Source organism: Fusarium musae, chromosome 11 (assembly GCF_019915245.1).
Source record: "Fusarium musae strain F31 chromosome 11, whole genome shotgun sequence".
Taxonomy (NCBI): domain Eukaryota; kingdom Fungi; phylum Ascomycota; class Sordariomycetes; order Hypocreales; family Nectriaceae; genus Fusarium; species Fusarium musae.
Genome location: NC_058397.1, coordinates 1,088,684 through 1,111,777, shown reverse-complemented (window position 1 = coordinate 1,111,777; position 23,094 = coordinate 1,088,684). Strand labels below are relative to the sequence as shown.

Sequence of the window (23,094 nt, the reverse complement as noted above, 5' to 3'; positions counted from 1 at the left end):
GCATCATGACAATGGAGTCTAGGCCCCCCCCCCCCCCCCCCCCCCCGTGATCGGTTTAGTACCGCTGTTACTCACCCGGCCCCGCAAAACAAACACCACAGCAACCCGATTTCTCTGCGTGTTAGCAGCCCGTTTCGTCGTAGACCAGCCCATTTCACCCCGCCTGGCCCTGAGCTTCTGGAGAGATACAGGGGAGAGCTCTGATCTCCCACTGCGAATTTCCTCCCGCCAGACACAGTCTAAAATTGGCAGGCCAAAGAGCGGGGTCAACTTCACCATCGCAATCCATTTCTTCCTAACACGGTAGTAAAAGTGAGGCAATTCCATCGTCGCATTACGACTTAGGTTGACGTGAACCTACAGCGTAGCAACGATCGCTGTTACTTCCTGATGCATGAAATGCCCAATTGCCTCTTAAAGCCGGCGTGAAAATCCGTTTCAGGGATCCAATGAAGCGCAATAGATTCCAAATGATCAGAGATGATCGAGTTCCACTAACAGAACTTCAAAACACCCACCACGACCCGAAATGCGCAAGCCAATCATGAGCCCCGCTTACATTTGGAATCAATTTCCATTCTGCAACAGATGGAATCAATCGTTCCAGGCGTGCATGCGTGCGGTACCTGCGTCGTCAGTGGTTCATTGCTGCAAGCCTCCGGTCGGATTATCTTGACGCATCATCCAAGACAATTGATGCCGAGCGCCGATGAAAAGTCTCCGACTAGAAGAATGAGGAATTGAACTCGAGACCTTCAGAGTGCAAAAATAAATGGAGGTGGATGATCGCATCTTTGACCAGTACCTCCGAAGAGGGCCAGGCCTAGCGACCATCTGAAGCTTTGATTCACTATCCACATACATGAGGGGCTCAGGATCCCCTCTTTGCTGACTCTCGGCTCGAGTGCAACACAAACGCGCGTACAATTGGATCAGGATATGGCTTGCACGCGCATATCTATATCTCTTTCAATTGTTGGCAATCCCAATCATCTCGGTGCGACAAGGCTTGTGACTTCAAAGCTCGCACCTCATGCGACAATGCTGGCAGGTTGACTAGAGCCAATCGAAATACACGCATCACTAAACTCAGTGCTCAGCAAATTCATCCGAGAGACAGCAATCGAGTAAGTACTAAAGAGAAGGATGAGAGATAAGCCAAAGCCACTGAATATCGTCTAGTTCTTATATTAACGCGCCCATCAGACATGAGAATATTTCCAATCAATCAGTATTCTCACTAGTGACTTAGAAGTCGCACTGCCAAACCACTCTAGCGAGTGTTGAGCGTTGACGTCCAGCTACAGGTGGTTGACCCCACTGTAGTCGCTAAATGATCTGCCACTAACCGCCCAACTGCGAGCGGCACTGTCAAGCACTGCGACGACAACCTCACTTCTTCAGACCGAAATTCCAAAAGATCAACGCATTCGAACGCGCGAGCAAAAGAGGAAGAGCTGTAAGCGACTTTACAGGTATAATTAGAGTTAGTGCGATTATCCCTTTCACGCTATGGCTACACGGCTACGTCACTAACCACTCGACCAGACCACTCTAGCGAGCGGAATGTCTGAACCCTTCCTCCGACAATCATTGCGCAACTCGGCGTATATATACTGTCAACACAACAGCCAGCGTCATTCAAATGGAAATTCCAAAATTGAATCAAGACATTCGAACGCGCGGGCAAAAGAGGAAGGGCTGTAAACGACTTTAAAGCTAGGAAGGGATATAGCAGGAGGCTATACCGCATCCGCCGCTAGACCACTCTACCGAGAGGAATGTCTGAACCCAACCCCGACTACATTGATCACATCGTAGTATATATAGTAAGTAATCCCGCTAGAGGTTTGCTTCTGTCATGGGTAGATCATGATTCACGTTGCCCAGTAATTTATGTACAGCAGCGCATGCTAATAACTGTCACTGTCAAGCATTGCGACAGCCTCTTATCCTCTAAATAAAAATCCCAAAAAGGGTAAACACGCTCGAACGCATAAGCAAAAGGAATCGCAGCTGTAAACAACTTTACAAGCCTAAGTTAGTGCAACTTACTAGGCACCCCGGAGGGCACCCGGCTAGACCACTCTACCGAGAGGAATGTCTGAACCACGACTCCGCCAGTAGCGATCAGATATGGGTATGTATACCATCGCGTAACCTCATCAGAAGTGCACTGCCTCTGGACAATGCAAGTGGCTCGGAGGTCTGTCAACCCGTGTTCTACCACGACACAAGTGTATAACAGAGCATCGCGAGGAGCAGTCCAATGGCCTCTTACCATTGACTAAAAAGAAATCCCAACATATTCGAACGCATGAGCAAAAGGAAATCGAGGCTGTAAACAACTTTACATTGGCAGGGGGATCAGTCAAGCCGCTTGACCACTCTATCGAGAGGAATGTCTGAACCCCGATCTCCACGAAGCAGTAGTGAGATCGCGATGTATATAGCTTCAATCAAATATGTGTGGTATGTGTCAATATCGCAAAAGATTGAGCACTCAAACGTGTGACTAAATGGCAAAAAGAGGACGTATCTTCTTGCGACTTTATTAGAATCGACTGTTAGCACATCAACATATGCATAACCGCTAGACCACTCTAACGAGAGGAATGTCTCGACCACCGTCCCCCGATAAATACTTCTCAATCACAGGATATATAGCTCTGGCCTTCGCACTCCGCTTCAGGGCAAAAAGAGGGAACCACGAGGATTCGCCCACAAGCAAAAGAGACAACGCGTTCCAGCTTTACAGGAAACCCCGGATCTTGCGAACGGAGGTTCCACGACTAGACCACTCTAACGAGAGGAATGCCTCAGCTGCCCCCGTCAAACAGTGCCCAGGGAATGGTATATATACCTCCGTTGCAGCCGATGCATTGCATCCAGAGGGCGCAAGCATATGATCGTCGGAGAATTGACTAGCTGCCAGACAGGATCTGCTGCTCGGGGAAGGTGCTGAGAGGCAGGTGCCTGGTACCTTGAAGATACTGCAAGTTTAAAGAATGTAGTGATCACGAAGAACAAGAGATGCACGCACGCACGGATAGTCCTTTCAAATTAATGTCTTCCTACTGTTGGAAACGGACTTGACTGTAACGGGTTGCGCAAAGTCGGACGTTGGAAGGTGGTTTGAGGTTCACGACACAGGACGCCAACGTCTACGTTGACATTGACTTACCTCGAGTTCTCATTTGGGCCATGGGACACATCGGTGCAATCGTAGAGTGTTTCATCGATACCATGAATCAACTTCCCAGTATTATCGTTATTCGCATCCGTTGTTTCGCCTCGGACAATATCTCCACCGAACACCGAAGGCCTCGGTCTCTGAGGGAGCTGCCAAGTCCGTCGGCCAACGGCATCGCGTGACTCGGCCTTCTTCTTGTGTAAAACTCGGACTCGGGACGCAACATCCTACGGACCGTTGGATAATTAGCGGTTGGTGGCATCAGGATCGGACATCTCGAAATTTCGGACTCGAACTTTATCTTTCTGCCCGAACACCTACGGATGCGCAAGTGCACAACATCCGTAGGGCAGAAGACGGGTATGACTGGCCGTTTGCTATTGGAGAGCGCATTGGAAGACCTTAGGGACTCGGGCAATGGTTTATCATTGCACCCGAGCTCTCTGCATCAGTGTTCCTTTGTTGCGTGTAAGGCGCAGGCCCTCTCGAGCAATTGTTGGATGACATGTTGACCGCGTATCGATCGGGCGTCGGATGAGATTGCAATTCCACAGGCATGGGATCGGAAACCCGAGGCGCGAATCTCACGTACTTCAAGTACGAAGCTCGTTCAATGGGAAGCGGTGTTTGAGGCGGGGCGGCATGCACTCAGTTGTGATGTTCTCACGGGCTCCGGAGTCCGATGCGCGCGAATGTGCAACGACATCTAGGCCAGCCCGACTGCGAATCTAGGCCTGGTTTCGGGCTCTGCATAAGACAAGTCCGCTGCATGTATCAGGCCATCTCAGGACTCGCAAGTATAGTATTGTGTCGGGTCGGAGGGCTTCGTGGAACTGGGTGCGAGCCGATCAGAGCATCTTGTCGGGTAGAAATCGGTCGCGATCGCGGTTTCGTCTATATGCTAGGCTCTGCGAGCTTGAAGGAGGCTCGAGCGAAGAGCGCGATGTTGGTAGTCATTTCCGCAAGCACATTACAATCGGGCTCGGGAGGATGGTTTCGTTGGAGGGCAGATACTGTCGCAGGTAAGGGGAAGGGATCCTGGGTTTCCGAGGTCAGTGATAAAGCCACAAGCATAAGGACTTCAGCATTGCGCTGTCATGTCCAGATCAAGTGGAGTCGGCAACCTGACACGCTCCTCTTCCTTCTTACGGTCGCGTTGTGTCTGCGGAAGCAGGGTCACTGGAAGAGTAAGACATACCGAAGATATGGAGGTAGATAGATAGCCGTTATATCTTGGATTGTACTTGTTGCAGCAGTTGCGCGCATTCAGTCAAAGTCTTGTAGTCAGCTCATTCGGTCATGATCGCCTTGGTGCTTCGGTCACATGATGCCAGTCGCGCCAGCATCTTCAGCGATCGTGCACCAACTCACGTGACTATGATGTAATCTCGATCGTCTTATCTTATCTGCACTTATCTAGGCCAATAAGGGTTTGGCAAGCGGGGCATTTCTTCTTGCTCAGAAAACTGCAGACCCGTCGTAATGCTGCGATCTTGAATTTGAAGGATAAGATGAGAAAACAGTAAAGTCCGTCAATATCCACGCCCACTATAATTATACATTCTTACCAGATAGAGAAGAGACAAAATAATACATCAAACGTGTTTGGCGTATAGGTTAGAGTTTATCACTCTTGTAATCTACCATGTAGTGTCTCTCGGTGCTGTAGCTTTTAAGAGGTTGATGGCGGTAGCACTACCCTATACTTTATGCAATTGCGTCATCGCCTGTTAGCCTGTCGATAAGCTTAACGAGTGGGGTAGCCGGGCCGCACGCGTTGCCGGAGCTTGCTTCGCGTCAGAACGGCATTTCACGCGTCAAAACGTTTAATTCTAAAGTCAATTGCTACTACCGCTCCAGTAGGACTGCTAATGTTGGGGGCAACATTCTGTTGGCGGTGATGCACGCATATTATTCCACCAGTCAAATGTAACGTCATACAAACCCCCAACGTGGGGTCGCCATTCAAATACACCGTCATCGAAACCGCCTCAAACACTCAGCTACCAACGTTTATCTTTCACAACCAAGTCAGTCGATCTGATACTTCATTCATCATGTCAAGCGCGTTATCGAGCTCTCTCCTTGAGGCTGAATTGGTCCCCGGTTCAGCTGCTAGCCTGATCCCGGAAGGCTTCAAGCCTACGACGAATCTCAAGGTCTCGTTCGATGGGAAGGACGCCAACTTGGGGAACCTCTTCCGTGCGAGTGAGTGCAAGCGCGCTCCTAGCATCCAGTTTGATCAAGAAGTAAGTTGCGGGTATCTTAAGGACACTTTGCTCAGTGCTGATGAGGTTTAGCCCGATGCTCCTGGGGATGCTACCTATATGCTTTTGCTTGTCGACCCTGATGCGCCAACACCAGATGACCCCAAGTTCGCCTTCTGGCGCCACTGGGTTCTCCCTGGCCTGAGACCTTTGAGCGGTGGAGATGCAGTGGCTCAAGTGCAACCCGCCCTCACAGAGTACTTGGGTCCTGGCCCGAAGGACGAGTAAGTCTAGGTGACTCAAGATACTCAGTGTTCACTTACTGAAGGCCACGCAGCTCCAAGCCGCACAGATACTTGCTTCTATTGTACCGACAACCCGCCAGCCTTGACCTTGCCAAGGAGGATGTAGGAGGCGAAGAATTTACGCAAAGAAGGTCTTTCGATACTGCCAAGTTTGTTGAGAAGCATGGACTACGACTCGTGGGCGCGAACTGGTTTCTCGGCGCTGGAGATGGTTGGAAAGAGTAGGGCAGAGCGATTACTGATCTTACGCTTGAGATACAGATAGAGGCCCCAGATTGCTGGCCATTTTTGCCTCTGCTAGCTATGGTCTAATGGAAATGGGGTAAACTCACCCAGCCGCGATTTCCGTTTGATGTCAGTTTGGCTCACTCAACTAGTGACTCCTATTGGTGAGGATATTTGGCTCGCTTGGGCTTCTTGTAAAAGTGATCATCCGAAGCTGGTTCTGTGATGGCTGCGCAAGGGACTGTGACAGTAACCTCATTCTCTCCCTGCTTTCCGCATCCGTTGTAGACACTGACTCGCGAATTCATGGAAATTGATGGGACTGGCTGGTGGGCACAGCGAGTGCATGGCTGATACGACAAGTGGTGCAGTACTCACTCACAGTCAACTCGGGGGGTCTGTAAGGATTGACGATAATGTGATGGTTGTTACTTATGGTGCTGGCCGGTGTCGAAATGGAAACGGAGCTCGAATCGAAGGAACCACTGGCAGAAGTGAAAAATATAGGACAAGGTGCAGAAGTGCTGTATAGTTCAGAATGGGCCGTAAGAGTCTGTAAGGTTTCCCGAGACACGGCCGCAGTGGAAGAAATTCCGATCGAAGAGATCTCAATGGAAGAGAGTGGATGCAAGCGCCAGCACTCAGGTAGCGGACAGAATCACGGAGCAAAGTAGATTAAAGAAGTCGGCCGAAAAAATGCTTTTATTATTCAATGCTTGACGTCATACAGCTAGGAAACTACCATATAATAGGTACGGAAAAGGAATATGTATCCATCTCACCGAGATTCGGATCAAATATCAGACTCAGAAGAGAAAGGCCGCTGGCCAAGATTAGTGGCGGATGCTGCTGCTGTTGCTGCCACCACCAACACCGTTGTTGATAAGCTTGTTAACAGTACCAGAAGGCACGCTGGAAATAACTCCGTCAAGGGCCTTGGAGGCAATGTAATCGCAGAGGCCCTCAGCCTTCTGTCCCAAACCAAGGAAGTAAGCGGCGAGACCAGCGACATGAGGCGAAGCCATGGAGGTACCAGAGATGGTGTTGGTCTTGCCGTTGGGCCAGGTGCTGAGGATATCGGTACCGGGAGCGAGGACATCAACGACAGAGCCGAAGTTGGAGTAGTCGGCGAGAGTGTCATCGCTAGTGGTGGCACCGACAGTGCATGCGCTCTCTTCGGAAGCAGGAGAGGATCCAGAGGCATCCTTGCCGTCGTTACCGGCTGCGACAGCGAGGAAGAGACCGGCATCGACGATGGCCTTGGCAGCCTGGTTGACGGCATCGGATGTCTCACCACCGAGAGACATGTTGACAACGACACCGTTGGGGCAGTTCTCATCTTTGGCGTGACCGGATACGAAGTCCATGCCAGCGATGACAGCAGAGTTGGTACCAGAGCCATCGTCGCCGAGCACCTTGACAGCGAAGAGGCTGGTCTTCTTGGCTACACCGTAGGTGGTAGAACCAATGGTTCCGGCGACGTGAGTGCCGTGACCTTGACCGTCGCTGTCGGAACCACCAGCAAAGTTCTTGAGGAACTTGGCGCGACCGTCGAAGTCCTGCAATTGTGTTAGATTAGGCTGTTTCATCTTTGGAATCTGGCTACACTCACGGGATGGTCGACATCAATACCGGTGTCGATGACATAGGCGCAAGTGCCCTCACCGGCGCTGTCATCGTAGGTGTAAGTGCTGCCACCAGGGCTCTGGGTGGAGATGCGAGCAATACCCCAAGGAGCGTTGCTCTGCTGAGTAGTAGCCGCGATGCTAATGTAAGCATCCTGCTCAATGTACTCGACCTAAACCTTGTTAGCTGGGGTCTTTTGTGGTTGGCTCTATATGAGTCAGAAGTCACTGACATTGGGGTCGTGCTTCAGCTTGTTCAGCTCATCTTCCTTGAGGCTGGCCGCGAAACCGCCGAAGCCCGTGGAGTAGGTGTAATCGGCATCGGCCTCGATGGACTCGATCATCTTGTCAACCCAGCTCTCAATGGAAGAAGCCTGGAAGCCCTTCTTCATCTTGACGATGTACTTGCCATCGACAAGCTTGACACCGCGGGGGCGAAGAATGGGAGCGGGCTCGGCCCGGCGGGAGGGAGCAGAGGGAGCGGCCAGCGCAAAGGGGAGAAGAGCGAGAAGAGTAGCAGATCGCATTTTGAAGAAAGGTTGTTGTAAGTTGGAGAACTTGAAAGAATGGAGTGAGTTGTAAAGAGTGGTGTAGAGTGAATGTAGGTGTAAAGACTGAAGAGCTGAGTTGCTTGATGAGAAGATATTGATGGAGACAGAGGCTTCTATTTATCTTGATTCTCGAAGCTGTCTCTCCTTTAGCTGTGCACCTCAACTTCGAGCCATGTTCCTTGATCAGATGTTGGGTTGGTTGTCTCTCGGCACGCAACCTATCGTGTCAAACATGTGCCACGATGATCGTCATCGTTCGAGATAGTCGATCCCAGCCGCAACCACTACCTGCCTAAAGCGAGCGACGATCCCACGCATCGCGTGCCTGGCGAGGTATAGCATGAGAATTAACCATAAGCGACTTAGCCAACCGAAACGTGCGATGTCCTGAACCACGATTTTAGAGCACCATTCGCCACGAGATGAAAGGAGTGCATAATTAATGAGGCTCCTTATTCTCTGCCTTGTTTTGTGTTTTGACTGGTGAATCGGTTACCGCCAGGGCAGTGGGGGTGCCAATTAGCAGATTGATAGACAAGCCAATTGAAGTCGAGAGCTGCTCTCTGGGGCACTAATCTGTCTTGAAACGATATCGCCCGAGGGTGTCAGCCAATCGAGACGACGCGTGGCGATCTATTTCCGAGTCAGGGAGTTGGTTTCATCAATTCCCCTGAATAAGCTTGATAGCTCAAATCAAAAGGTCTTGACAGATTCAATCAAGCAGGAAACCAAAAGATATCAGGGTCCTTTGATTTTCAAAAGTGCCAGTCACAAGCAATTGATGATACTTGAAACCATCGTCAACTGATACACTGCAGGGATATTTTGCTGCCGAGAAATGGAAGGCAATCGTTAGGGTTGCAAGAGGCTAGGAAAAAGTTCCGACGTAGATCATCTTAGCTTCCTCCCTGTTTCAATGGGCAAGGTAACAATTTGCTAATAAGTGTCAAGAATATATTGAAAACATATCCATTTCGCGGGACAACTAACGATATAGGGAGATCTATCCGGAACCTTATGAGATGACGATCCTTTGCATGTCACCATATGCCGGGTCATCGGCAGTCGTGGAAACATTGACTCCTTCTCTCAATGGTCTAGAACTGTTGACATGGGGAAGCTTTGACAATTGTCATCACGTCAGGTTTCGGTCGACATGCCAATTAAGCAACTAGTCCGTCCTTAGACCGGTTTGACCAATTGAAAAGGCGTAAGGCTAACGGCTTGGCTCCGCAGGTTGGGCTGAATTCTCGTGAGCACTGTGTTTTAAGGGTTAGTTGAATATCCGAGCTCATTTGCCGGTCAATCCTCCGAGTGAGTCGTCCCGGATGTGCATGTCCATTTGGCTTGGTGTAAGTTGAAGGTATCAAGTGACGATGATGAACTTTTGTAACACTGACTCGTATGAAATAACTCATGGTGTCGATGGAGCGGTGAGGCGTTCACGAGGACCAACACGAAACTCAACAACTCTGCAGCAAGTAAACCGAAATTGATATTGGGGCGAGCCATGTGCTAAACTCACAATATGTACAGACATAAAGCTTAGGTACATAAAATTTTACCAAGAAGCAAACCAAATCTTTCCATCCATCTCTCATAACATTTCATCAATCGTCTAGCAGCTCGTGGTGACTCCAGAAGTAGTGCAGTACTTGCCGTCAGGGCCAGATCCAATCTTGGATGGCTCAGCGCCGCTCGAGTTGCCCTCGTAGCGGTCACAGTACTTGCCCTTGTTCTGGCACGAGCTGGTGATCTTGCAGGTGTCTCCGTAGTTGGTGTTAATGCCGCAGAGAACACCACCGTTGACGGCAACAGAGCCCTGGATGACAACGTTTCGAGGACCTCCGTTATCCTTGCAGTTTCCGCAGCTGCGGACGAGCTTTCCGTAGTCCTCGGCGTAGAAATCCTTGATCTGGACGGTTCCGCGGCCGTTGAACTGGACGATCTTGTCGCTAGCATGGAAAGCACCGCCGCCGTTGATGTAGGAAGTTCCACTGGTCTGCTTGAGGGTGATGGCATCCTCACAGACGTCGGCCCACCAGACGTTGTTCAGGGTGCTAAAGTCAAAATAAGCATGAGAAACGGTGAGTCGAGAGAAACTTGCTCACCAAGTACCCTTGCAGTGGACACCTTCGGCCTGAGAAGCGCCGATGATCACGTTGGAAAGAGTGGCGCCGTTCTCGAGAATGAACATAGCATCCTTTTCACCAGTTTCAGTCTGGCCTTGGCAAACAGAGGCTAGGACAAAGCGTTAGTCAGAGGCTCTAGAGACAAGGTATAAAGAGGCTTACGGCTGCGCTCGAATCGCTTCATGCCACCATCATAGCTGCCCTTGACAGGAACAGCAGTAGGGAATGAGGTAGCACCAGCGGACTTGGGGAGAGTTTTGGTGACAGCGGCGGAGGAGACGCCAGCAAGGGCGAGGATGGCAGTGTACTTCATGATGAATGAGTTGAGGTTATCCCGAAAATGTATCTAGTCAAGGCAGGAGTTTGGGATGCTGAGTGAACAAGTCTCTTGGCTCCCTGGATCTCTCATCCCTTATATATCTATCAACATTATACGTTATTTCTCCTTGATATGTTGGTTTCAATCAATCTTCCCCTTTGTTCTAAAGCCCCCTGTACCTGCTTTTCGCTCATTGCACCAATTAGCATCGTATAATCACGCTCGAGTCCGAAAACGGCAAGCTAGTCACCGAAGTGAAACTCCGTTCAATGTTACATCTCGAACCAAACTCAATCCTCATTCGAGGAATTAAAAGTCACAATTCTCCGTCTCGACTCGTCATTTGCGGAGACCAATCAGATGACCTGATTTTCTTCTCAACTTGCTCGATATGATCAGCTGCACGACGACCCGAAGTCTGGGGTAATGGAGATACTACCCCCAATATGAACATGGGGAAGAATGACACTAGTAAGGCTGGATGAGAGTGACGAGGCAAGATTGGTGGAATTTCGATCATGCTTGTTTTTAGTGACGTGTCCACCAATTAAGCTTACCTGGAATATGAACGACTTTGAGTTTCGATGCGGATCTTCCATGGACATAATTGAATGCAGTAACGTCTGACCCTCGTGGTTAAAAGCCGTGTAGCCGTGAGGAATAATTTTGCACCTACGAGAGGCCAGCGATCGTCGTGTTGTATCTGACCATAACCCTGCAGTGTTCTAGGCTTGAGTGATTAAACAAAGTCTCTCCTTCTTAAGCTTTAAGGTTACTCAGACCGCAACAAGCTTGGATACCAGAGATACTTTGGGGGCAGCGGTGATGTCCGATTCTGGGGTTTGGGGACTATATACGTATCCTGAAGCTTCAAGACTCTAAATGGTCGCATGAACAGAGAGACAATACAGAAACCTCATGTTTCTCAAGATCTGGAAGAGAACTGTTTCAAATTGTTGATCATATAGGCTATAGACTATACGCTGGAAGATCTACAGGGCTGCCTGACGGTCCCAGCAGCATGGGACGCCAAGGGCAACTGCCGATAGGACCCCGAGACTTGGCAATGTGTTTTTGACACGAATTACGTGACAGGCGCATGATGCACCCAAGTACATGAAAACTTTTTGAATTTGAGCCTTTGCAAGTCTTTTTTATCCAAAATACACGTTTCTAGCTGGTGCAGGGCCTAGCGTTCCTCTTCTGGATGCAGTTGATATAGGCTGCTACTGTCTCCTGCACTGACTGAGTATGTTCGAATCCCGCTAGGCTAAGCGACTCCAGTCCACGTTCGCGTTATATGGATTTGAGTGCGCGGACAGAGAATAGATAGACAACAGCAAAGCTCTGCCAAAGCAGGTCACTTTATCCAAAAAGGAGAACTCGGGATTGCTTTCTGGTAATCATTATAGTAGGGGTATCATATTAAATCTCATGACGCTGGCTTCAAAACGGACCAAACCTCAAACAACAACCAAGTCCCTCTCGATTCGTGGCCATTCTAACAACAACTTTCTCATCTATCTGTAATATTCCTCTTGTGCCCATTGCCTCAATAGCTCCAAATTATATATAATCTTGTAAATTCCCATTGAGTTCGACGTATCTCCAAGATTCTTCTTCTGCCAGAAAAGCGTCTTATCTCCTTCTGGCGTCGTGATAATGAGGTGCCAATCATGCCGTTGGATGATGATGCCAGTTATAAAATCTGGGAGGCTCCATCTCATCTCGTCGCTAGTTGCGAGCTCTTGTGCTCGTTTTCGTAATAGTAGTTGCCAGAGGAACTGCCAATGGGCTGCCATCCAGACTTCCATCTGTAGCTTGGCGTTCTCCCAACGCTCGCCCGTCTTCTTGATTTCGATGCCAACGGCGATGGGGCTGTCGGAGAGCGGGGCTAGATTTGTGCGATTAAAAATGCCGAGTGGGAAGATATTCTTCGGGGCGTCAATGGTATCCGAAACTTGGGCAAAATCATCCTGCATGGGATCAAGATACATGCAAAAGTCGGCTTTCTTAGACGCTGAAGTCACATGATACTCGGCGATGTTTGAAGCGGTTGTACTAGGACGGTCAGAATCTGAAAGGGTTTTACTCACCTAAGTCGAAAGTCAAAGAATTGATTACTTCACCGACCCTGTAACAGTCTCAAAGCCGCAGAAAGGACATGATGATGAACTTCAACGTTCCAACCTGCCTCCGAACCACCTCTACTATTGCAATACGCAGCCTCATGAAGAATCCACTGTATAGCCTCGGGCACCGGCTTGTGCCCGAGTTTATCACGATCGTCCGAGAAGACGATATTGCTCAGAATGAGTTGGCAAGTCCACTTGTATTCCGCAACTAAAATCGGTGTTTCTGATTGAGGGCACAACTCCAACATTGGCTCAGCTTGCAGCGGTTCTAAATATGTCGCCAAACCCCGTTGCCTTGCCAGTCAATGGATGAATGACCTTTGAGCAGGTCAAAATTGAATTGCAGTGTAGAGAGAACGATCCAACGCTCAAGCCAACATTGCAAGTTGGCCGAGTTGACAGCGGCTAGTGTTCTCAGCTACGAAAGGCACCCATATGATCCATCATCTGGCCGGAAAGAACAGCAGCTCATGTCCAAATTTAGTGAAGGGCAAGCTTGGATTAGAGGAGTTTGTCCTACATCAGACAAAGACACAACGATATTCACTGTAGAACCAAGCCAATTCGGTATAAGATTAAACCAATTCACTATAATTAGGCCCCGGGCTATTTAATTTTGGTCCACTGAGGCGGGAAGGGTAAACAAGGGGGAAAATCGTCGAACGAATCAAACCCCCCTCGAGTATATCTAGTCCTTAGCGGAATCTGTGTTCGTAGTACTTGTGCTCAAGCCAGATGCGGTACATGCGCTCCCTAGGGGTAGGCTGGTTTCCATTGACATCCAACTGATTGTTGTCGTACTCGATAAGGACCTTTCCATTGGCTCTGTTATGGAACGCTTCAACCTCTGCCTCACTCTCAGGCTTGAGATAACCGCGAGTAATAACCTGAACACCGTTCAAAGGCTCGCCTCGTCCAGTGATGTGAGACAGAAGCTCATCGACCTTGGCCTTGTACAAGAGGACTGGGTTTTGCTCCGTGGACGTCTTGGTGCGGGGGGTTGAGACGTAGATCTTGACGTTGTTTGCCTTGTTCAGAATGCCACCAGGTCCAGCCAGAGACCGGGGGGTGGCGAACTTGTTGGTACCCTGCTGGAGAGGCTTGATGATCTTTTTCTCCCAGTTGTCGCCGCGATTGAGGAAACCAGTTTCCATCTATGGCAATTAGTACTTGAACTCGAAGAAGAGATTGGGTTAACAAATAAATGACCCACAAAATGAGCGAACCAGTAGCCCTTGTCAGAGACGATGACGATGCCAGTGCAGCTAGAATCATGTTAGTAAAGTAATTCCCATAGTTGGTATTAGAATTTGATCCTAAGTAGTGAAGATACCCAAACAAGTGTATAATACTTATCATAAATCCGGTGTATTACTTACCCCATGAGACCCCGGATATACTTTCGCAACGGCTGTCCAGCCCAAGATCCTTGACTTGAAACAGCGTCATGCTGAATAAGATTCCAGTCCAACTCGTTGACACTTCCAGTGTCACTATCAATCTGCTCCATGACATATTCGTTTGCCGCGGTTGCATCGGAACCCCAAAGGTCCTCGATATCATCCAATGACCTCTCTCCCAAGTCCAGAGATCGAGGAATAGACTTACCCTTGCCTCTGCCCTTACCAGTCGTCTTGCCTTTGCCTGCGTCCTTGCCTCTCTTTGGGGCAGGTTTGGCTAAGCAGGCCTTACAAGTCAGGTCACAGACAATGACGGGCTTCGCGATTGCCTTTGAGATGGCCCTCTCATGGATGACGTGTCCAACGTCACTGGCATCAGACAAGGACGAATCGGATGGCTTCACGAAGGGAGATGCCAAGGCAGAGCAAGCCAAAGAGAGGACAAGAGTGGCGAGGTGGACCATGATGAAGGTAGCCTCAGTGAAGGCGAAAGTGAAAGTAAAAGAATGTGAGTTATGAGAAATGAGTGAGAAGTTTTGAAATGGAAGAATGACTATTGTAGGATCTCGACTTTGAGTATTATTGGCTTCAATATATAGACCAGAGGTTGCCATGAAGGCTTCGGTACCTGGCAAGTTGGAGGAAGCTGAAGCCTTCAACTGCCGAACTAGGGGGCTTAAGAAAGCTTAGAATCTATGTGATATATCCCAGAATGACAAAATAACCAATCTAGGTCCTTCCCAAGTATACACTAAGTCTACCTAATCTTTTGTCACTTATGATAAATGTTGTAAGTTTTCTTTTTCCTTAATGCCGAAGTCGAGCTCAACTCTATTCTGATATTCAAGGGGATCTTTTCGGTGAGACCGACTTCTCCTACTTGCAACTCGATTGGCAGAATATACGAAGACTTTGGACTGATTCACATTAATCCTTGCCATGTGCCAAGAATATTTCGAAGAAAATTGTAGATTTATGCTATTCATGGGGTGCGTCGGCTGGACAGACTTGGAGTTGTGCAGGGCGAGCACAGACATATCTCTGTTTCAACATTTGGTGATGGACGGATTTGAGTTTGTCCAGGACAAAATCTGTCGGCAAATTCCGTTCAGGGAACTGCATCTAGATTCAATGCACCATTGAAACATGGATGGCATAAACCTCATTTCATGTGATTCTGAACTAGACATCTTCAGTATCTCAACAAGAACTTCTTCTGTTCTGTGTCGTCAAGCTCTTGCGCCACAGGGTATTACTGGTACAGTTTTTTGCGGTGGGCAAAGATTTTGAAAGAAACGAGATAATAATTTCACTATGAGCAAGGTAAACAGAGAAGCGCACTTAGTGGCTTATACATAAAGGCAGCACGACAGCCTATCACTAACACTCGAAATTGGGTATACCGCTCTGCTTCGATCCATAGCAGAATGCGGTGCAGGCTGTAGCCATACCTTCTTTAGACTTAAATGCGTAGGCAATCTGAAATCCCAAACAGTACCTTTCCAGGCTGATGTACGATGGACGTACTTGTCTGAGTATCGAAGTTTAAATATCGGCCCGACAACATGACCTGCTTGAAATAGCTAGAGTTACGCAATGGAGGTGGAATGAGATAAGATAGAGCCACGGGGAAACAATTAAGCTTTCACCCTGTTTCAGGTCTGATATTTTGCATAATTTTCTGATGATTCCCGGTAGTTGACACGAGATCTATTTTGCTGGTGAGCTGTTGTGAATTGTCCCCCAGATCCCGGATCCTCCTTGGAGACAAAGGTATCAGCCAAGTTAGTTATAAGTGAGTAAAGGAGAGAACAAGAAAGGGGGATCCCCTACCGCCAATACACAAAACTATTCCCGCCTACCTCGACCATTCTTCATAGTGCTATTTCCTACACAAGCGAGGCGATGCAGTCTCCACATCCACGCCGCATGCTTAATGATGCAATTCGCGAAAGGTCTCTATCGCAGCTCGTCGCTTCCTTGGAAATGATCAAAGCCGACCCTCGACGCTCTTCTCCTCAAGAATTCCTTCCATCAATACTGGGACGGTGTGTTCGCCACGGAAGCATAGACCTGGTGAAGTATCTTCTAGAGCGTGACAGGGCACCTGTTGAGTCTCTATCGCCTCTAGCCGTCGCCGCAAACTCCTCCATCCCGCTTCTAGAACTGCTCGTGGCCCATGGCTGGGATCTCAACAAGCCTGAAGTTGATAAATCCCTTAAGCGGGGCGATAAGCTAATCGACCTGGTCTGTGACGATCATCAGCTGGTCTGCTGGTTGGTTGAGCATGGTGCACGGGTCACGGATCGCGAGATGGAACTCTATGAGATCTTCCCGCCGCCGGCTCCGTTACTAGAGACGTGCGCTGTCAGAGGCTCTGTTGAGACATTCCGGTTCTTACAGAGTAAAGGGTCATTGCTGGGCCACCGGACGCTTCACCGAGCAGCCGGGGAGGCAGCATCATTTGGTGCAGACCCTTTCACTTTTCAAGAAGTTCATGATGAGGCAGCTGGGGATGAAGCCAGGACAAGAAAGGAGCGAGCGGAAATGTTAGTGTTTCTAGTGGACGAGATGAAGCTGGACATTAACGCCATGGATTCTTCCGTGCCATATCGGGCTTACCATTGGGGGACCCCTCTATGCTATGCTACCGTGAAAGAGAAGGGAGTTCATGTGGTGAGGTGGTTACTTGAGAAGGGAGCTCAGCCCAAAGTTGAGACAGCACAGAATGTTGCTGACGCAGAGATGTTGGCGAAGCTGACAGGATGCACAGACGATGAAAAGATATTGCGTGGGTGGAAGCAGAGCCACTAAGACTGAGGAAGGATGCTAGGCGAGCTTTGTAATACGATGTCGCGTGTTTAGTCCATGGCACTTTGTGGTCAGTGTCCAAAATCAACCTTGGACAGATCATAGATAGGAACGTGAAGGCGAAAACACGCCTTTACCAAGACCAGGCTTAAAGCTTCTCTTGATCTCTCAACCCTACACCTACAACAGACCATATTTAATTTATTCTGGGCCCCTCAAATTTATGACTCTTTGAGGCTATGTCTCTTCTCATATCGGGAACTCCATATTGTTCTGCAAGGACAGGAAGAAGGATGCAGCGGTGGCAGCACTGAAAAATGAGACGAGCACCTTCGTATCGGCAAAAGACCTTTTTTTAAAACACTGGGAATTTGAACAATGAGAAGCTTGATAAAACACAGACAAAAAGATTGATGAAATGTCAGGAATTTGAGGCCGATCTGGTTATCAAGAACGTAAGAGATTGCCTTGGTGAAATTACAAGCTGCCGTTGGAGGTCTAAGGATAGTGCCAGCCAATAAGTGAAACCAGAGAGGTCCATTGACAGAGTGAAAAGCTTAAAATATCCAGATCGTATGATTTTCACATGCACAGTGGCTGTGCAGAGATGACAAGGGAGCCACATCATCATGCAGATAGATTAGATCTTGACGGAGACACGATCTGTGGCTTGCCTCTACGCCTAGATCTCCGGATATATCGTGGATCCGCTTTTGAACGTATAATACAGTTAGGGCTTAGGAAGTTATGTTTCTCATTATCTGTAGTCTTTGAGGCCATAAAGATTGGACAGCATCCAAAAACAAGACCCATTCCAGACCGTCCCAACTCAGGGGCTTGGGGTCAGCCAGCAAGCTAAATAGAAGTAGCTAAGATTTCACAACGATACTGAACTGAATATTCCAATTGCCGTATTTATGACGATCAAGCTCTTGATTCAGACTTGGCGTTGTCATGCGGAAATGGACTTGTGAATTCACGTGCCAATCGTCTGGCTGGGCGGAACTACGACATATGCCTACGAGTTGAAAGAAAAAAACCCCTCATTCAATCCCTCTACTACATAATTACTTCGAATTGCACTTATCTCATTATCTCAGTGTTCTTCCGGACGTATGTGCAGGGTAGCCCTTATGAGACCTCAATACTGCTCAGACTGATATGCCTGGATTTACAAGGATGAAGCAATGATATGATAGCTTCTCACCTTCTGAATACAGAACACCTACGAAAACTCCAAATAGATGCCTGCCCTGAGATCGTATGTTAGAAACCCTCATGTGAACAGCAAAAATTTCCCACCGCCCGCGAAATCTCCCACAAATGCGGAGGATGCGGGATGTAAAACCTCGCTTGCCCGCGGTCTCGCTGTCCCAAAGGACCGATAAGCTCTCCAGGAGAAGTCTGCAGAAAAAGGGGGGGTTTAGGTCTGTGGAGGAGGAGGAGTGGCTCTGGGGGAGGCAACAGCTCCTCGGCGAAATACCTGCACACCCCATGAAGGGGACTGGACTGGGGAAGGAAAAAAGAGGACGATGAGGCGGATACGCGACCTGTGGGTAAGACCGAGAGAGAGACCCGGGGGAGCGTTTATCCTGTGGGATGGGGAGGGTTGCGTGCATGCTGGCTGGCAGGTTATCCCCGGATGGAGATTGAGGGGATTAGCAACTTGGAGAGATTCGAGAAGGGTTGGATTGGTGAGACGTTGGAGGTGCTTTGAGGTGAGAGATTTAGAGGTGAGGATCAGCACGACGTCAACAGACATAGAGTTCAATGGTCTAACATAGTAAAAGCCTCAATTATGTACATAAAATTTCGGAATAAGAATCTGCTAGTCAAATGATGCAGTTGGTCATTTGATCAAGTGCATATTGATCTCGTGTCTAGACTTCAATAGTTTTGGCCACATGTGATATTAATCTCGGTTCATGTATACCGCATTTCAACTGCTTTGTCATAGTAAAAGAGACTATGGCTGTCTCCGAAACAAAGACTGCAAAGGACATCCGACAAGATGGTCAAGATCAGGCCTTTGTCGACTGTTGTTGTCAAAACATTCCGACATCCTCCATATTCTAGACCCCGTTCCAAGGTAACGGACTTCTCCATGTCATCCATCACCCACGATCTCTAACTTTTATTCCCTCTCCGCGATCACTTGCCGTGCATGCCTAATGTGCATGTTGCGCGGGCTCCGCACTCCGTTAACTTTACTCTGTTCCCTGCGTTGCCTGGGATGGAACGGCTCAAACGTTCGGGTCCGAATAGCATCCACTACATATAAGTGGGAATGCGCATTGAGTATCGCCGAGTGCCTCTTTTGTTCGGCCCGTGTGGATACGGTATCTGGTTCCGCCGTTGCAGAGCCGCATTAGCATGGGTGATTTTTGCATATGATGCCATGGGTCCAGGGGTAAAGGAGGCTCTGCGGGAATGGAAACAAGGCACGGAGCTTCGAGAACGATTCTTTGTGCGATGTCGAGTTTGTGTAAGTGTTGGCGCGTGGCGATTAATTCGACAACAGTTGGTGATGCGATTCAAATACACCTATCGCGACAATTAAATGCATGTTTTTTACTTGGTGCTGTGTTAGATTGTTATGTCGCAGATAACGAACAATGCCTGCTCGGTGTTATCTCGCACCATCGCAGACCCTGTCTTGATCTTCTGTCTTGTTCCAATTGAGTTTCCAAGGCTTATCGCTGGACCCAAAAATGACCGAGCACAGCGACGTCGCTATCCAATCCATGAACTCTGTTCTGGTCATGGAGCTTCTGTAGCTGAGCATGCTCCGCTCAATTCGGCCAGTCTCTAACGTGCGTGGATAAGACTCGAGACATTTGGCCGAGTTTAGACCATTTGAGTACCATTACGAGAGACAACAAAATAAACCTCACGAGAACGTAGGAAATAAACCGGCCGTTTGCTGGCACCGGAAATACCGTTAAAAAGATCAGATCAGATGCGGTATCTGACGGGAGATGAAAGCCGTGACAATAACATCATCTTTCTGGCCACAATCAGAATCAGGAATTCGAGAGGGAGCGGGAAAAAAACACCAGAATCTAGCATTCGGAAATAAAAATCTGCGCGAGACCGACGTTCCAATCATCAGTCGGTCCGACCGATTCGGCGACTCTCGGTGTCATATCATGTGAATGGGGCTCTGCTGAGCGGACGAGGCGAGCACCGGAAATATGAGGAAGAGCTGACTAGCAGTGTCGGGGCGAGAAGGGGAGATTGCAATTCATCGATAAACGTGTAGTAAATTAGATGCCAACGATACAATACGGTCTGCCTCTCTCGAGACTGTCCTTCACCCCAATATCTTCACCTTGAAGGCCCTGCGTATTCCCGTCGACGCAGGCCCTGCCGAAGATCTTCGCGCCAAGAGATGCGACCAGAAGACGAATGGAAGCAAAAACTGGATCCTTGGAACAAAAATATGGATCAGAGTGGTTCCATTATTCATCTCATAGGGTCCAAAGTGCGTCATCAATGCCGAAGGCGCCGGTAGTAGAAAGGCCCAGGGAGAAAAAAAAATGTCAATGTCACCCCACGTACGTATCGATCCACCGTTTTCTGAACGGAGATGAATCTGGATTAAGGGCGACTAGGGGGCCTCCGCTAGACCAATCAGCCCACAGGGCGTGCTCTTGTACCCTCCTGGGCGTAGCGTTTGTCGACGAAAGCGTGGTGAGATGCCCAGCACAGGAATGCTTACCTCACACAGTTCGACTCTCTTTCCCATGACGTGACTCTACGGGCCTTCTATTCACAGTTGCTCCGCTTCTCTCCAAGTCTCGTCCACAAACCTTAGCTTAGTTTCCCTGCTCACCCACGTCAGTCTCCGCAGGTCGTTTGCCTGAGCCCCCCGGGGTTTGAGTTTTCGCTCGAAGCATGACCATCAGAGGTCATGAGATGGACCCATTGGCATGGTCTTGGTCTCTCGGTGCCCGCGATGGTCCTCGACGATCATCTCCACAATAAAGACAGTCAAAATGGCACCTCTTCGCTGCTTCATTCTCTCTTCTGGCTCATCACAGCATTCGTGTACAACATTTTCACAACATCAATCACACACTTACAACATTCAATTGACCAATTGGTCTAACAACCACTCTCAATATGAAGTTCTTTGGTAGTAAACGCCATGAACATGCTGGCGAAGGTCAGCATCTCGAGAGGAAGCCTTCTCCCGATACCGATGGTCGCATCACCTTCCGGGCCTGCTTCATGGGCCTGGTCGCATCTGTAAGTTCCAACACCACAACAAGCTATCGCATTGGAAATAAACTAATCAAATACGAAGATGGGAGGCATGATCTTTGGCTACTCTTCAGGTCAAGTTTCTGGTTATTTTATGATGAAGGATTACGGCGAGCGATTCGGTGTTCCCAACGGCGACGGTACGTACAACTTTAGCGCCGCACGACAAGGAACTATCACCGGTCTCCTCTCAATTGGCTGCTTGTTCGGATCTCTCGTTGCTGGTAACCTTTGCGATTCAATTGGTCGCCGCAAGACCATCTCCATCTCTGCTCTCTGGACCTGCGTCGGCACCATCATCGAGGTCGCCTCTCAACATGCCTGGTACCAACACGCGATCGGTCGACTTGTAACAGGTCTTGGTGTCGGCGCTCTATCTGTCGCTGTCCCAATGTACCAGTCTGAGAGTGCTCCCGCCATCATTCGAGGTCTCATCGTCTCCTGCTATCAGCTCTTTGTCACTCTCGGTATCTGGTGTGCTGAGATGGTTAACTGGGGTACCAACCACTACGATGGTAGCGCTTCATGGAGAATCCCCAACGGTCTCAACTTCCTCTGGGCTCTTCTTCTCGGTGTTGGCATCCTCCTCCTTCCCGAGTCTCCTCGATTCGCCTACCGAAAGGGCAAGGTTGAGGAAGCCCGAAAGACCATTGCCAACCTCGCTGGTCTCGATATCAACTCCCCCAGTGTCAACCGACAGATCGACGACATCCGTGAGAAGCTTGAGGAGGAACAGGCTCTTCCCGAGACCCGCCTTGTCGAGATCTTCACTGGTCCCCGCATGGCTTACCGTACCATTCTCGGCATCACTCTCCAGGCTGGCCAGCAGCTCACTGGTATCAACTTCTTCTTCGTAAGTATACTCGGAATGACATCGTATCGCAACACTTGACTAATAATCGCAGTACTTCGGAACCACAGTCTTCGCTTCCACTGGCCTCAAGGACAGCTACGTCACTCAGCTCATTCTTGGCTCAGTCAACTGTGCTTGCACATTCGGCGGTCTCTATGTCGTCCAGAAGTGTGGTCGCAGAAAGTCTCTGATGATCGGTGCCGCCTGGATGATGATGTGTTTCTTCGTCTACGCCTTCGTTGGACACTTCGCTCTTGACCGAAAGGACCCTCTATCCACTCCCGCTGCCGGTGCCGTCCTTGTCACCTTCTCTTGCTTGGCTATCGCTGCCTTTGCTACCACCTGGGGTCCTCTCGTCTGGGCCGTCGTCGCCGAGATGTATCCTTCCCAGTACCGCAGTCGATGCATGGCCATCGCCACTGCTACCAACTGGCTCTTCAACTTCCTCATCGGTTTCTTGTAAGTTACATTGCAGCTACACTTCCCATTTAGCATTCACTAATTATTCCCAGTACTCGATTCATCACTGATGCCATTGACTACTTCTACGGTCTCGTCTACGCCGGATGTTGTGCTGCCCTCGTCGCCATCGTCTTCTTCTTCGTCATCGAGTCCAAGGACCGAACTCTCGAGGAGATCGACACCATGTACGTCCAGCACGTCAACCCTATCACTTCTTCCAAGTGGGTTGGCGAGCCCCATGGCACCAAGCACGCCCGTGAGGGTGTCACCGACGAAGAGGCTTCTTCGTAAACAACCATCAGCAAACATGTCATCACAACACGCACGACTCACAACTCACATCATTCACGTACAGACATCACTATAGAAGTTACGGATATGGACACACTATAGACATGCAGCCGGACTGCCCGGCGAGTAACGATTGGAACGGACGTTGCATTTTAAAATTGTTTTCGCGCAGGGGTGCGAGGAAGTACATAACCCAAAAGAGCATATTATATCCTTGTATTTAGTAGCATATTCTGCATAATATCATTTTCGCTACGTTCTCAAATATTGATCAGATAAGATAACCTTTGTGACATATCATTCTCCACTGCTTCACATG

The 23,094-nt window shown here is 49.1% G+C and overlaps 7 protein-coding genes across 7 annotated transcripts; 3 read left to right on the top strand and 4 right to left on the bottom strand.

Moving 5' to 3' along the window:
- Window positions 1-5,250: 5,250 nt before the first annotated feature.
- On the top strand, window positions 5,251-5,930 carry J7337_013456 (uncharacterized protein; the record flags this gene model as incomplete). Its single annotated transcript, XM_044830946.1, has 3 exons — window positions 5,251-5,442; window positions 5,494-5,684; window positions 5,738-5,930. The coding sequence occupies 3 exons, from the start codon at window positions 5,251-5,253 to the stop codon at window positions 5,928-5,930; spliced, it is 576 nt and encodes a 191-aa protein (XP_044674221.1).
- An 833-nt stretch (window positions 5,931-6,763) lies between these two features.
- J7337_013455 (uncharacterized protein) lies at window positions 6,764-8,082 on the bottom strand (the record flags this gene model as incomplete). Its single annotated transcript, XM_044830945.1, has 3 exons — window positions 6,764-7,489; window positions 7,543-7,728; window positions 7,789-8,082. The coding sequence occupies 3 exons, from the start codon at window positions 8,080-8,082 to the stop codon at window positions 6,764-6,766; spliced, it is 1,206 nt and encodes a 401-aa protein (XP_044674220.1).
- Window positions 8,083-9,724: 1,642 nt separating this feature from the next.
- On the bottom strand, window positions 9,725-10,551 carry J7337_013454 (uncharacterized protein; the record flags this gene model as incomplete). Its single annotated transcript, XM_044830944.1, has 3 exons — window positions 9,725-10,166; window positions 10,218-10,347; window positions 10,401-10,551. 3 exons carry the CDS (start codon window positions 10,549-10,551, stop codon window positions 9,725-9,727), a joined length of 723 nt encoding a protein of 240 aa, XP_044674219.1.
- Window positions 10,552-12,077: 1,526 nt separating this feature from the next.
- J7337_013453 (uncharacterized protein) lies at window positions 12,078-12,940 on the bottom strand (the record flags this gene model as incomplete). The annotated part of the gene is made up of 2 exons (XM_044830943.1): window positions 12,078-12,618; window positions 12,801-12,940. 2 exons carry the CDS (start codon window positions 12,938-12,940, stop codon window positions 12,078-12,080), a joined length of 681 nt encoding a protein of 226 aa, XP_044674218.1.
- Window positions 12,941-13,387: 447 nt separating this feature from the next.
- On the bottom strand, window positions 13,388-14,556 carry J7337_013452 (uncharacterized protein; the record flags this gene model as incomplete). Its single annotated transcript, XM_044830942.1, has 3 exons — window positions 13,388-13,846; window positions 13,906-13,957; window positions 14,072-14,556. The coding sequence occupies 3 exons, from the start codon at window positions 14,554-14,556 to the stop codon at window positions 13,388-13,390; spliced, it is 996 nt and encodes a 331-aa protein (XP_044674217.1).
- Window positions 14,557-16,021: 1,465 nt separating this feature from the next.
- J7337_013451 (uncharacterized protein) lies at window positions 16,022-16,906 on the top strand (the record flags this gene model as incomplete). Its single annotated transcript, XM_044830941.1, has 1 exon — window positions 16,022-16,906. The coding sequence occupies one exon, from the start codon at window positions 16,022-16,024 to the stop codon at window positions 16,904-16,906; it is 885 nt and encodes a 294-aa protein (XP_044674216.1).
- A 4,122-nt stretch (window positions 16,907-21,028) lies between these two features.
- On the top strand, window positions 21,029-22,775 carry J7337_013450 (uncharacterized protein; the record flags this gene model as incomplete). The annotated part of the gene is made up of 4 exons (XM_044830940.1): window positions 21,029-21,154; window positions 21,213-22,022; window positions 22,075-22,481; window positions 22,535-22,775. The coding sequence occupies 4 exons, from the start codon at window positions 21,029-21,031 to the stop codon at window positions 22,773-22,775; spliced, it is 1,584 nt and encodes a 527-aa protein (XP_044674215.1).
- Between the last annotated feature and the right edge of the window lie 319 nt (window positions 22,776-23,094).